Here is a 14,493-nt window from a genome sequence, read left to right on the forward strand (position 1 = left end):
GGGTCTGCGAGTCCTTGATCTCGCAGAGTCTCAGCACTGCAGGCACCCAGCCCCCAGGTACTGGGCTGCAGTGCAAGCTAGAGGGGCTGATACAGAGAAGTCAGGACCAGTCAGAGCACTTCCCATGTCATCATGAAAACTCACTCCTGGAAAGTTGGGTGAGGTAATATGGGGGGAAGGGGAATATATATCAAGGTGGGTGAGGTAATATATTTTATTGGACCAGCTTCTGTAGGTGAGAGAGACAAGCTTTTGAGCTTTCACAGAACTCTTCTTCAGGAAGAAGAAAGAACTCTGTGAAAACTCCAAAGCTTGTCTCTCTTTCTCACCAACAAAAGTTGCTCCTATAAAAGATATTACCTCACCCACCTTGTGGCTCTAATTCCCTGGGAACAACATGATCACTAGCCCTTCCCTTAGGAGACAATTCAGGTTTCCCCCTCCTAACTCCCCACTAACATGGTGCCTGGACTTGTGTTTGCCAGAGCACATGGACTAAACATATACAACAGGAGATAGTTCCAGCCTTCCCTGGGAGACAATTCCATCCACACCCCCAAGGCAGAGATTGCATTGCTAGGAAGGTTTCCCCTGATAGCCTCAGTTCCTCTCTCTTACCCCCCCCCCGCCATCCCTTCCCCACTGCCTCTTCCCTTCCACCCCCCACCCCCTAAGAGGCAGTCACCCAGATGCCAGGGAGGGGGACTAAGCGCACTACATGGACATGGCCACTGTCTCTGAGAGGCAGGCGTCTCTGCCTGGGCAGGGAGGGCAAGCAGGGGGGGCACCACACCCCACAGGAGACCAGGAGATGCCCCCTCCCGCCCACCATGCCCGTCTTGGTCCAGCTGCCTGGCAGGGGCTGGTACTCTCAGTCTCTCTGTGCTGCAGGGGTGCAGGGGATGTTTTTGGAGATGCCTCTGGCTGAGCCCCCTGCCAGATGCAGAGAGCTGGGTGGCAGCTGGTGGCCCCCCCATACAGATGGCCACCCCGCCAGCAGCCAGCTCTCAGCACAGCCACCTGGGACGGGGTTTCAGTCCCCCCCCAGCCACCCTCACCACAAGACCCCCTTTGAAATACACTTACCAGCTGGCTGCTACTGGCTGCCTTTAGTTGGATGAGAGGTTAGGAGCTGCAGAGCCAGAGAAAGCACGCCTGCCACAAGAAGCAGGTAGGAGAAGGAGGTGGGGCTGCACCACACCGGTGGGGTCGCTCAGCTCAGCCCCTCGCTTATTGGCTGGTGGCCAAAAACCACATAAACAGCACTCCCCTAGCTATACTACTGCCCCTGCCTTGGCCGAACAGCTGATGGCTCGCGGCCCCCATGGGCCCCATAAACAGTTGACTGGTGGGTGGGTGCCCCTGCCCCCTATGGCTGGAGAAGCATGCCCAGGGGTGGCATGTTTGTAGAAATTTTGGTGGTGCCCAGAACCCAACCCTGCCCAAACTCCGGCCCCCACCTGCCCAAGGCTCTGGGTGGGAGTTTGGGTGAGGGAGGAGGTCTGGGGTGCAGGCCCTAGGCTGGGGCAGGGGAGGGGGGGGGGCTGTGCTGCTGGAGGGTCCTGCCGGAAAATGAAAGGGTCTGAGGGGGAAGGGCAGGCTCAGAGTCAGTCTGCCCTGGCAGTGGAGATGGTGGGCACTAGGACCCTGCGGCAGCAGTTGCTGCCGGGAGGCAACATGAAGCTGCACACCGAAGAGACAGGGACACTCTGATCCCTGGCCGTGAAAGGCGAGCGGGGGCGGGGACAGCAAGTCGGGGCCAGGGGACACTCGGGGAAGGCGGCCCCAAGTATTGCTGGAGCTGGGCCCCCGCCTCTCCTCCTCCCAGGAGCGGCCAGCTTGCTGGAGCTCAGCTCTTCCCCCTCCCCTCCCTGCTGCCAATCAGCTGGGAGACTGCTGATCAGTGGCAGGGAGGGGCGGGGCTACGCAGCACGCTGGGGGAAGAAGCTTGGCTGCTGCCGGCAAAGCCTGCCTTGCTGCAGGAGCCCAGCACCGGCAGTGCCAAGCTTCAGAGCGGAGCGTGGGCCCCGCTGGCGCCATTGGCGCCATGTTAACCCCTAAGGCGCCACTTTCTGACAACATGCTTAGTGGGGTAGTGGCCGCTACCCCTGCTCCCCCACTAGCTACGCTGCAGCTCTGAGGGAAGATTTTAAAAATTGGGAAAGAGAAGACTGATAGCAGACATGGTCACAGTTTTCAAGTACATAAAAGGTCGTAACAAGGAGGAGGGAGAAAAATTGTTCTTCTTAACCTCTGAGTATAGGACAAGAAGCAATGGGCTTAAATTGCAGCAAGGGAGTTTAGGTTGGACATTAGGAAAAACTTCCTGTCAGGGTGGTTAAGCATTGGAATAAATTGCCTGGGGAGACTGTGGAATCTCCATCATTGGAGATTTTTAAGAGCAGGTTAGACAAACACCCGTCAGGGATGGTCTGGATAATACTTAGTCCTGCCATGAGCGCAGGGGACTGGACTAGATTACCTCTCGAGGTCCCTTCTAGTCCTACAATTCTATGATTTTTTTCCTTTGCCTTCTGGTTTTTGAGCCTTTAAAGAATACTTAGGTCATGTTTTCATGTTTCTCTACAACCATAAGGCTAGAAATTTACCTTTTCTTAAAAAATGAAAGCTGAGATTTTTCCTATAATCAAATGCCTCCAGGATCTGGGGCTTTGAAAAACAGTAACATCGCAAGACTCATGATAAAATAACAAGTGCTGGCACCACTGCACTTGTACTAAAGGAAAATACACTGCTTTGTCCTGCCTGTAACCGAAAGAAGACTTCAGAAGGTTTGAATAATCTTCAGATAAACATCCAAACTCTCGACTGCTTATTCAACCCAAACTTCTCCCCTTCTTGAGGTTCACCGACCCCACATATTAGTCTATAAGGTGCCACAGGACTCTGTCGCTTTTTATGGATCCAGACTAACACAGCTACCCCTCTGATACTTGACCCCACATTTAAAATTAACAATAACTTAAATCCTTGGATGTCAAATTGAATATTTAACCTTCAGATATGTAAGAAGCCCTTTAGAAAATAACTACTGTTTAATAGGAAGTTCTGAAAAATTACATTTAGGGCTTGTCTACATTACCCGCTGGATTGACAGGCAGCGATCGATCCAGCGGGAATCAATTTATCGCGTCTAGCAGTCAACTCACCGCAATGAAGAACCGTGGTGAGTAGATCTAAGTACGTCGACTTCAGCTACATTATTCACGTAGCTGAAGTTGTGTAACTTAGATCGATCCCCCCTCCCCCCCAGTGTAGACCAGACCTTAGAAACATTGCTGTATTTATCTTTTACAGTATATTCTTTTCTAGGGATTGTTAGGGCTAAGTGAAGCTGCAATGGCAAAAGCAACTTAAAAAACACCTCTTTTCTATTTTTCTTAAGAATTAGGAGACCTACAGTGGTGACTTATAAAGTTCCCCCACTGAGGACAAGGTATATTATTCTATATACAGTATATTCAAGTTAAGAGGCGGAAACAATAGTATCATACTGGTATATATGTTTCAAAGAGGTCTATTTGTACATTTTGTACCCAATTAATTGGTTGTATGCCCTATGCTAAGATTTTTAACGTATCCCCAAGAGATGGTGGACCAGGAAGGGTCAGAAAGTTTCACTAATATGCCACTTGAAGAAAAGCCTTGGATGTTTTTTGTTAAATAAGGATTTAAAACTGGCTGGGGGGTATAATGGAGTGTGAAGAGGAAGTTTGTCTTAAAGCATTTTTTACAAAAGACTTACAAATATGTATATCAAACATTAGCTTATAATTTGAAATGGCACAAGATATTCATCTCCAGAAACAGGGGCTTATACTAGAAACACCATGTGCTCTAGCTAGCCCCTGGTGCAAGCAGTCACAACACATCACCTCAGTGCTCTAAAATCTTTGCTTCCATCATCAGGGGTTCATGTATAAATAGGTTAACAATGGCATCAAAATAATAGAAGAGAAGGCTTTATAGCAGAATTTATTTTAAATATGCTGTATGGGTTCTTTAGTTCAAAACTAAACAAACACTTTGTTCTGTTAAATTTCTTATTACAAAAATACGCTATTCTAAGGTAATAGCATAAAACAGCAGCATTTCTATTGTAAGCTGTTGGACTTAGAAAAATTGTTCTAGAATACCTTGTTTTATATTTTTTAAATAAGGCAAAATATGGACTCCATTCCCCAGTCTTTATATGAGCAAAACTGCCATGGTATTCAAGAGGCTTTTCCATGGTCCCCAATCACTACAATATCTCAGCACTTCAGTAAACCTAATGAATTTATTCCCTGCAAGGTAGACAAGTACTATTCTGATTTCACAGCTGGGGAACCAATGAACACAAATTAACAGGGAAAGCATCAAAGAGGTTACTCTTTGCCAGCTCTTTGGAGCTTTGGGCATTCAAAAGAAGGGGGTATTTTCAAAATAGATTGCGGGCAGCCCATGTTTTTTGGAAATATGCTCTCATTTCTGGCTGCCCAAGGTGTCTGGGTGCCCAGGCGGAGCTGAGTGTCCCACAGTGGAATACATTTACCTAAAAAATTGGGCAATGGGGAAAATGCATTTCTTTATCCCCCCCCACTCTCAGACACTCATTCTTTCCTGCCACCAGCTAAAAGGTTCCTACACCACAGGTTACTTTCTCCTCACTTCCCTTAAAAAAAAAAAAAAAAAAAAAAAAGACCACTTACTTTAGCTTCCTTTCATCTCTCCTCATACGCTGTCATCTTGGATCAGCTCCCATAATGTGCTGCAACAGCTTTCAGAAAGCATACCAAGTTTCCATCCTCCTCTCTTCCCCCTACAGACTTCATGACTCTCCCCATATTACTCTGCCTTCCACAAAACCCTAGTGTCTCCTCCAAGACCTCTCTGTAGACTCTCCTCCCCCCAAATTCCAGTCTGTTCTCTACCAACCCCCCTCTCACTTTCTCCTTTCCCAAACTCATCTCATTCTCTGTTGCCTCTAAATCCCCCATTTTGTCTCTAAAGATCCCCAGTCCCCCGTCCCCAAGTCCACTCCACTGCCATCTCTTTTCCCTCTCCAAACTCCCTCCACCTTCTCCCTCTCCCCAAATTCCCCAGCCTCTCTTTCCTCTCCTCCAAGGCACCTCCCTCTCCATTTTTACTTCTATTCTCTTCACTTTCTTCTATTGCACTTGCACTCATCCCCATGGTGCTCCTCCTTCCTCCCAAATCCCTCCACTCCCTCCTCCCCAAACCTATCTCATTCCTCTTCACCCTCCCCTTGCATCCTCAATTTCTTCTACTTCTCTCAATAACCCCTCTCCTCAAATCCTCTAGTCTCTGCTCCCTCATCCCAAATCTCCCTCCAGCCCCTGGCCCCCCATCTCCCTTGGCACCTATTTACTACTCCTTGATTCACTCCCTCTGGAATCCCCTTTCTCCCTTATTGCTGATGTCCCCCATTTCCTCCAGTGTTACCCTTTTCCTCTGTCATGCCCCTTCAAGGTCAACAATCTGCCTAGCCTGGTGTCCCCATTACTCCTGTCCTCCAAATATTCCCAGCAAGTATCCTGGGCATCAGTGCTAACTCCCTGTCACCCTACCCTGTAGGTCTATTCGCTTATCCCAGCCCCCACCCTCCTCTACCACCCTAGCTCCCTTAAAATTCCCCCTCCCACTCTCCTCTGGAGCCCTTAATTCCCTCCCACTCTCCCCAAGTCCCCCTGGCATCCACCCTACTTCCCTCAGGCCCACCTGCATCTCCCTTGCTTTTGGCAGCCAACTTCTCCCTTGCTGGTCTCCCTCTGCCACTCCTCACTCTGCAGATGTTATTTTCCATGATCTGTCAACCCCTGATATCTGCCTTTAAAGAGAAAATGGGAGAAGAGGAGGGAGTCACTGCTGCTCCATGCGTTAGCCAGGAGTTGCTCACCCTCTGGCCTTCTGCAGAGCAGGAAGGGGAGGGGCCCATGCAAGAAAGGAGTCACAGCTGTGGCCTCCTGCCTGTCCAGCAGATAGACAGAGAAGCCCCTACTGGCAGGGGGACTAGCTGCAGCTATATCCTGCCTATTGAGCCTAACTAAACAGGAGAGTGATGCTGGCAAAAAAGGGGGAAAGGAGGTGTGCTGAGCATGGTTACACAAAGCAGTCTCAGATTCTTTTTTCCTCAGCTTTGCCTTCTCTCTCTCCTCCCCTCCACAGACAGACAAAAATGGGGAGTGGGAAGAAGACAAAGTCATACGCACCCCCTCCTCCCACCTGAAAGTCAGAGGAGTTGCCCCTTATGACAACACCCAAGGAGATCAGCCTTGGAATTTTCAAAACTCCGGTCCCCCAGTCAGCCAGCGTTGGTCTCCCTAATTCTAAGCATCGCAGTTTCCAAATCCAAAAGGAATTAAGATACTTCAATAATCCCTGCATATGATGGATACCTGTTGCCTACTAGCAGAGCAGAAATACTTTATCAGCACCTGAACCGGTAGAAAAGCTTCAGAAGTACATGGAGAATATCAAGGACATTATTTGCTATGCAACAAAAGGGGCAGTTGCTCCCCCACCCCGAATTTTCATAGGTCATATGCTCTTATTCCTTCCACTCTATGTGCCCCCACCCCACGATATAATATGATCACATATAGTGTTCTATATGCTGACTCAACTTTGCCCTCCACACCCCCTCCCTCAAATTTTTCTGAAATGACACCTGTGGAGGAAGTGTCCTTACATGACCAATGGGTACCGAGTGGGTGTTTCCATGTGAGACTCTGGTTTGTCTGTGGAGCTATGGGGGCTGGACAGCACAGTGGCTCAATACCACAGAGGAGTCCAAGTCTTGCTATCTTTGAAAATAACATGTCTTTCATGGTATTCAAAGGAGAACAGGTTATGATGACAAACCAGACAGCATACATACCTTGCAACAGAGCAAGGAAAGGATTTTGCTCACTTGCTAGGCGCTTAACTGCAAAGGAGCAAAATCAGGAAAAATGAATGGCAGCGATTTAAAAATAATAATCAGTGTTTTCACAGTAATGGTCTAATAATGCCTCTGCGACTTACCTCTTTGTGATTAGGAGTTGCTAATCACAGTGCTGGCCAATGAATACCCTGAGTATAGGTGTAAGCAAAAGGTAGGGGTAGGATGGGATGGAAGGATCTGAGTGCCCAGCAGTGGGCAGGAATATTAATTCAAATTTCCTGGTTGCTCAGGGCTGGACAGAAGTACCTACTAGAGCTATACTAGCACATGCAAACAGACAATTTACATATGCTAATGAGGCATGGACATCCTCGTGATGAACAGTGTAAAGGTAGGCTATTTTCAGACAATAATAGAGAGTGTCCAAACATGCATGATGGTGGTAGCAGTAGCTTCTGGTGCAGGCACAGGTGAGAAGGAAATGGCAAAGAAAATAAGGGAGTTCAAGGAAAGCCCAACTACAGAACCCAGAAACTGACATCTTATTACAGAAATGACCAGACTCAAGATGGAGCTGCTATGTAAGCCCTCCAGAATCCCTTCTGCCAAGAATAAAAAGACTGTGGGCTCAGATTGTAAACTGCATAGATGTTGGGTGGCAGAATGAGGAACAGTGGCATACTTGTGAGAGTGTTTAGCCACCACAGCCATGAAAACTGAAGCATCTCTGCATAATGTGCAGTTATTCCTGAGATAGGTATGCTTCCTGTTTTTTCAGGCTGTATATCTCCCCTTGGTCCACTCAGAGCTAGGTGTTCTATCTACTGTGCCCAGTACAGATAGGAAGTCTGCCCTGGCATAGAATTCACGCATAATTTGGTTGCTCCCAAGTTATCAGGGCACATAGTGGCTTGAGCACTCTAAGAGGGAGGGGTAGAGGCACAGTGGAGAAGATGGACACTCAAAGAGTAGCAGTTTCAGAAAATGCTCCAGATACTCGAAAGTTAATCCTTTGAATGCCCAAATCCCACTAAACCCCATGAGCACTAAAACTGCTGTTGTGCCTAGCCAAGCTTTTCAAAATATGTTAGCCTAAATAACTTACCGAGATCACACAGTAAGTCTGTAAAAGAGTCAACTTCTAGACCCCAGATCCGTCCAAATCCTGTCCAATGCTATAGCCACAATACCATCATTCAGCTCTATGGGAGTTTTATCTTCATAAATATTGCAGGATTCATTTATTCTATTTAAAAATATATGTCTGTTACTAAAATCTATGGGCACATATAAAAAATTGAACATAATATAGGACTTCTGTAACTAATTGGGCCTTTTTCATCTTAACTAGCTTTTAAGAGCAGAAGGTGCAATCCTTATAGAATGCCAAGAACCCTCCACTCTCATAGACTTCAATAGGAATTGAAGGTATCCAGGATCATGCTCAGAGAGAGAGGACAATTGAGATTAGAATCTGGACAATACTGTATCGTGACGAATCAATTATTGTACAAAAAGAACATGAGACAATTTAAAACAACCAAATCTTTTAATTAGAAAGCAACAAACATGCAAATAGCAGGTATAGAAATTTATTTGAACCAATGTTTTTGCTCTAATGAAAGTTATTTTTAAACATTGATCCAAGCTCCCACGTTTGCAGGTTAAGGAAAATATTGCACTTTGCATCTTCTAGCACCCCTCAGACATGGCAAAACGTTTTAAAAACATTTTTGCTTATTTTACTTGCACACTCTCCCAAAGTCATGCACACAGTCGTTCAGAAACAAAATGTTGGGTTATCCAAAAGCAAAACCTTAAAATTGCACTAAAGCTCTGTAAGGAAAAATATAATTAATGTCTTATATAAATTCCGTAACGTCTAGGTGCTCGCATAGAAGAGCCAATTACTCTTCGTCTTCATTTTCATTCTCTTGACCAGACCCTTCTGACCTGTCACCCTCCAACCGGTCTGCAAGACACAAGGATGATTTAATAAGGACGCAACTTTAAAAGTAACTTTTCAGATAACATTTACGATACAATGCATCAACCGGCTACTACCCAAAGCACAGTGCCTATGTATTATGCTGATGGAACCATTTGAAATGCATAAGTAGACTGATAGCACATACTAAATGGAAAAGTTGCAACAACAACACAAGAGAGCAGAGACAGTAAAAGCAAAGGACTAGAAATTGTGAGCACCAATGTGATGAACTAGGCAGCAGCTCACTCATGGTCAGCACAGAAGAGACGGGTTTGAGCAGAATTTTAAAAAACAGATGGCGAGTCAATGAAGTGAGCAGCCGGTTTTAGAGAGTTGGGACTGAGAGGGTATTTTAAAAAACAGTTGTAACCAGAAATGTGCACTGGTCAGAAAACTGGGAAAATTGCTGTAAGTCACTGTATGCATCAGAAAAGACATCTGTTGAGTAGCAGTTTAGAGAAAGGGAAATTAAATGGAGAAGCACAAGGGAGGGAGCATGACTGGCCACTCATACAGTGTGACTAGCTAATCACTTCTACAATAAAACAGTATTATTACTGAAGTGTGGAGCAGTTCTTTCCTTGGAATAGAATACACCAAGGAGCAAATCAAAAATGGATATATAAATATTTAGCACCTAAAACACACATCTAGAGACTCTTAAAAAGGAGAGAAACAAACAGTGTTTGAGGGTGGTATGTAAATCTCACTCAAACACTCAGCTTAAGTGACAATGCTAGACAAGATTTATGAATGGCATAAATAGTCTGCACAGAAGCTGCTCTGAAATTCTCCTACCTGCTCTTATATGATTCAACGATGCCAGCATTCGTAACATGAAAGAAGCTGGAACAGTAATTGTGTTTCTGGTCTCTTCCAACATTAATTCATTACGAGTTATAACCTGTAGTGACAAAAAAAAATAATCACTGATCAAAGCATCACTAACTACAAACTATTCCTGATGCAATACAGATTGTATTTTATACAGTGTCTAAAATACACTGTGTCCAAAAATGCTTTACCAAGTTAAAAATGACAAAAGAGCAGACCCTAGCGCATGTTATAAATTGTGCTGTAGGTGTACTGTATCATGAGAAAAGTCAGTCATAAGAGCAATTTTTTAATCCAGATAGTATGGTAGTATTTATAATAAAATCATCACTGTGATGTCTGAGTTCCTGACAGAGATTAAGTAGTACGGGAAATGAAGAAAAATAGTTTTCAAGATAAGATGTGAAGACAGCGAACTGATGATGTTGCAGATGTGAGTAACTGCAGAGAACAAGCAGCAAAGAGTCCTGTGGCACCTTATAGACTAACAGACGTATTGGAGCATGAGCTTTCGTGGGTGAATACCCACTTCGTCAGATGCATCATTCACCCACGAAAGCTCATGCTCCAATACGTCTGTTAGTCTATAAGGTGCCACAGGACTTTTTGCTGCTTTTACAGATCCAGACTAACACGGCTACCCCTCTGATACCTGACACCATGCAGAGAACAAAGCTCTCACACCAACAATAGTTAAGAAGGTGGGAAGGAACAGAAATGACATTCCTCCTCTTACTCCCATGCTCCTGAAAATCTTTGGAGAAAACTTAAGGGACACGTGGAGTTACTGCACTACAAGTTCATTCACCGTAAGTAGCTCTCTCTCTCCTCTCCAACTGACTCCTGTGTCTATAAAACCCAGCCGCCTCCTCTGCCCATAATTTAGTTAATTCCTCCAAGGAAAAAAAATGCTATCTAGCAAGTAGTGTTGAGCTCCTCTTTCACTCTCCCTCCCCACAACCATTTCTTGCCCACCTTTTCACCTTGCTCTGAATCTGACCTGATTCTCTCCCAGCTTCTGTCATTCTATTTATTATCTCTCCACCCTCATGCGGCTCCTGTCCTTAGGGTACTCTCTCTGGTATTGATAAACCTTAACACCATTTGTCTCTCCAACTACTGCCCAATCTTTTTTATCTCCTTTGCTTCCTTAAATACAGTATTTCCACTGGCTTCTCTCTCTCCAAGACCTCCTGGCAGCCTGTTTTCACTTCTCTTCTTTATACTGAAACTGCTTTTATAAAGACACCAATGACTTACTCCTAGCCAAGTCTAAGAATCCCTTCTCTGTTCTCATTTTCTATTCACCAGCCACTTTGACAGTCAATCACTCCCATCTCCTCCTCAACTCATTCATTCTTGGGCTTTCCTGACTCTGTCCTGTCCTGGTTCTACCCCTACCTCTCCAACTGCACCTTCGTCCCTCCTCCTCTTCCATCTGGCACTGTCTCTTAGGATTCTGCCCCCTCATCTTTTCCTGCTGGGTGATCTCATCTGCTTTCATGGTTTCAGCTACTGTATCCATGTTGAAGTTTCCCAAGTGTCCTCCCTGACCTTTCCCCTTCCATCCACTCTTGGATTTCAGATATCTCATCTTGGATGCCCTCAACCAACTAAATTTACATGGTGAAAACTGAACTCCTCAGCTTTCCTCCTAAGCCCCACACCTGTCCCTCAGGGATATTAATTCAAAAATTGATATATTTGGCACAATAAACATGTAAAAAATCTACAACTAGCAGAAAATATGTTTTCTGGTTGGACACAATATGCTTAAAATTATTTCTCCTTCACAAACAGACTTAACCCTAACCTAAAAGCTTCAATTTTGGTGTTTAGCATGTTGCTTAAACATTGTTAAGTGATTATTAGGTCAGAAACAGAATACTTTTTACACATGATTTACCTTTATGTATGCTTATTATCCTGAAGGATCCCAAAGCACCTCACACACTTAATCTGATATACAAAATATAGACAGTGATCCCTTCACCCACCACGGAAATGCAGCCACCTTTGTGGTGGAACATGACAACTGCTTAGCCATAGCAATAATTCACAAGAGGTTAGCACAGAAAGTGAAGAATCCAACAGCCAATTGAAACTGCAAAGGGCAAAATGTAATGATGCTATATTGCAACCTGTTTTAGGGAACTGAATCTGCTAAAGACTAGCACATGCCAAACAAAGATTTAATAAACTGATAGGATCAAGATAATTTTTCTTTGCTCCCTCATCCTCTGAAGGGTACTTGGAACCAAATACTGCCCTCAAATGCATCTAGTTCCTATTGCAATCAATGAGAGCTAATTAGAGCATACACTGGCCTTTGGTGACGTATGCAGGAATGGCTCAGAGCTCAGGAGTGGCAGTATTTACTTTTGCGATGAGACATTACACTTATACAGAGAAGAAATTAAGTGACTACTTGACCCCTGCACAAAAAGCAGTTATTTAAAAGAGCATAAGAGACAAATATTTAACTCTGCCCTGTTTTACTCTACCCTGTAGTGACACTATGAGGGGGGAACATTTTAAAAAACCCTCATGTCTTTAAAATCCATGTCATTAATCTGCAACCATAAGCACTAACATCCAGTTGTCATATCTATGGTGATAGTAGGGAATCATTACAGGGGAGAGTTAAGATTATTTGGGTGTCCTAAATAAAGTTGGCATACCTTAACATGTTTGCATTTTTTTTAACTGGGTTTATAATGCTTATTTCATAGCCTTAAATTGCTGATATACACTCTCAACCTTAACTTTATAACACACAATTTTGTGACTGGGAATATTTAATAATGTTTTTAATTTCACTTGCCTCCAATATGTCTATGATTTACCTCTTACTTTTTTAAACAGTCACAGCCTCCTCCATTTCTGATTGCTACTATCTACCCTTGTAACTCAGAGCTCCCCCTATCTCTCACTTGTCTTGTGTTCATAATTTCATACTTCCACTATTTGTGTAAATTCCATTATTTCCTAATCTCTCAGGTTATGTGGGGTGTTTATGTACTGAAAGAAATGAAAGTTAATTGTTTTTAAGAGCACCTTATTTTTAAAAAACAAAAATCTATTGCTGACTTGTTTTAAGTTAAAAAAAATTCAGTTATTCAAGCTGTTTGCAGAGAAGACTTTGCTAGAAATGATAGCTGCAACATAAAAAGAATGAAAGGCTCTTACTTCATCAGCAAGTTTTCGGTTAAAAATCCTGGACTCTTCTAGTGGTGACCAAATTTTTATATCGTAATCAATACCCGACGAGGCAAGAACTAGAAAATCAAATTTAAAAAAGTATTAGAAAAGAGTTCTAAACGAAATGCCTTTTCTGAACATCTTAACTGGAGTTTGTTGGAAGTGTTGCTGACATGCTTCATTACATACATGCACACACACACCTCACTTCATTAGAAGTGCTCTTATTTTTCACCATCATAACATATGTAAGCTCCCATCCTGCAAACACGTATACAGGAGTAGTCTCATTGAGTTATAATCCCTTTTTGCTGGATTTGAGCTACCGACTAAATATATGCAATGAAAAAAATAAATGCAAACCTTATATTCTCTCTTTTACACAGACTGTGCATAATTTAAAACTAGAAAGTAAACAAGCATCTGCTACTATTATTATACTCTCCTCTGATGATCTGAAAAGATTTAACAGGAAAGGCTTTAAGACATGTGCAACGATAGATATGAACAGGCCTCAAATTAATTTCCACAGTGTATTTTATGTAGAAATTTGAAATCTTTGACACACCTGTTCCAAAAACATTAGGCACATTTACAAATATTTTTAAAACATTTAAAAGAATAAAACACCAAAATGCACTGGAATGTTGTGTCATCTGGGAGGGAGAATTAGGGCACTTCACATTGGAGGAGCAGTGAATTTTTAGGCTTTCAGTAGATGTGGATGGAGGCTTGGCTCAGAACACTTGTCACTGCTGGGAGGGCTGACCCCAATGTTCATTTTTCAAGGTGTAAGTGGAAGGAGGTCACACTGGATTAAAAAGTCAGGGAAGCTGTAGGTGTATTTTGGGAGAGCTTCTGATAGAGTGAGCCCTTACAGCACACCACTAGTCACCCATTTCAAATATGTATAAGACTGGGTATTCAAGTAAGCAATCAAAAGTTCAGATGCTTAACCAAACTAGGATATGTCCCTTCAGTCTGAAAACTGTGCTGGGGATCTTATGAGAAGAGACCTTCCCAATTACATTTCTGGTACTAGTCAGGATGAAATACTGCAAAAAGCAGCCTCTTGCAGTATTATGGTACTTTCACTTCCACAATCAGCTGACACTCAACAGCCAAGAGGCCATGGGAAAATGAAAAATAATTAAAACTGTTCTGTCAATGTTTCATAAACTGAAAAATGGTTCAATTAGAATTATCAGCAAAAGTTTCAGGTCATGTCTAGTTTTCCCCACGCTAGCGTGTCCATCCCCAGCATGAATATTTTTTTTTAAAAAAGCCTAATTATACCAATTTAACTCACTCAACAGAACTCCTATTAACCTAATTCACTTTCCCCCAGTCTGTAGCTCTTCAGACCTCCCTCCCACAGAATCTGAGAGTCTGATACATTCAAGTAGAACAAGCTGAGACCAGATGCTAATATTGCTTCTCCCGTTAGTTCGAGCTATCTAATACAGTATCTTACCAACGGCATGGGAACCACTCTTTCAAACTCATTGTGTACAATGAAAGGAGGGGGAAAGGAGGACTTTTCTTTCTGGATCCTGACCGC

General features: G+C 43.8%; 1 protein-coding gene across 2 annotated transcripts in view; it reads right to left on the bottom strand.

Moving 5' to 3' along the window:
* Positions 1–8,443: 8,443 nt before the first annotated feature.
* Positions 8,444–14,493, bottom strand: part of DCAF6 (DDB1 and CUL4 associated factor 6) — a 127,202-nt gene continuing 121,152 nt past the window's right edge. For both annotated transcript variants that reach the window (XM_065397437.1, XM_065397436.1), the window contains 3 exons: positions 12,921–13,009; positions 9,696–9,801; positions 8,444–8,879 (listed from right to left, as the gene is read on the bottom strand). In XM_065397437.1, the coding sequence (XP_065253509.1) occupies positions 8,815–8,879; positions 9,696–9,801; positions 12,921–13,009 (260 nt within the window). In that variant the 3' untranslated portion in view covers positions 8,444–8,814. The remainder of the gene's footprint in view (positions 8,880–9,695; positions 9,802–12,920; positions 13,010–14,493) is intronic.

Source organism: Emys orbicularis, chromosome 1 (assembly GCF_028017835.1).
Source record: "Emys orbicularis isolate rEmyOrb1 chromosome 1, rEmyOrb1.hap1, whole genome shotgun sequence".
Taxonomy (NCBI): domain Eukaryota; kingdom Metazoa; phylum Chordata; order Testudines; family Emydidae; genus Emys; species Emys orbicularis.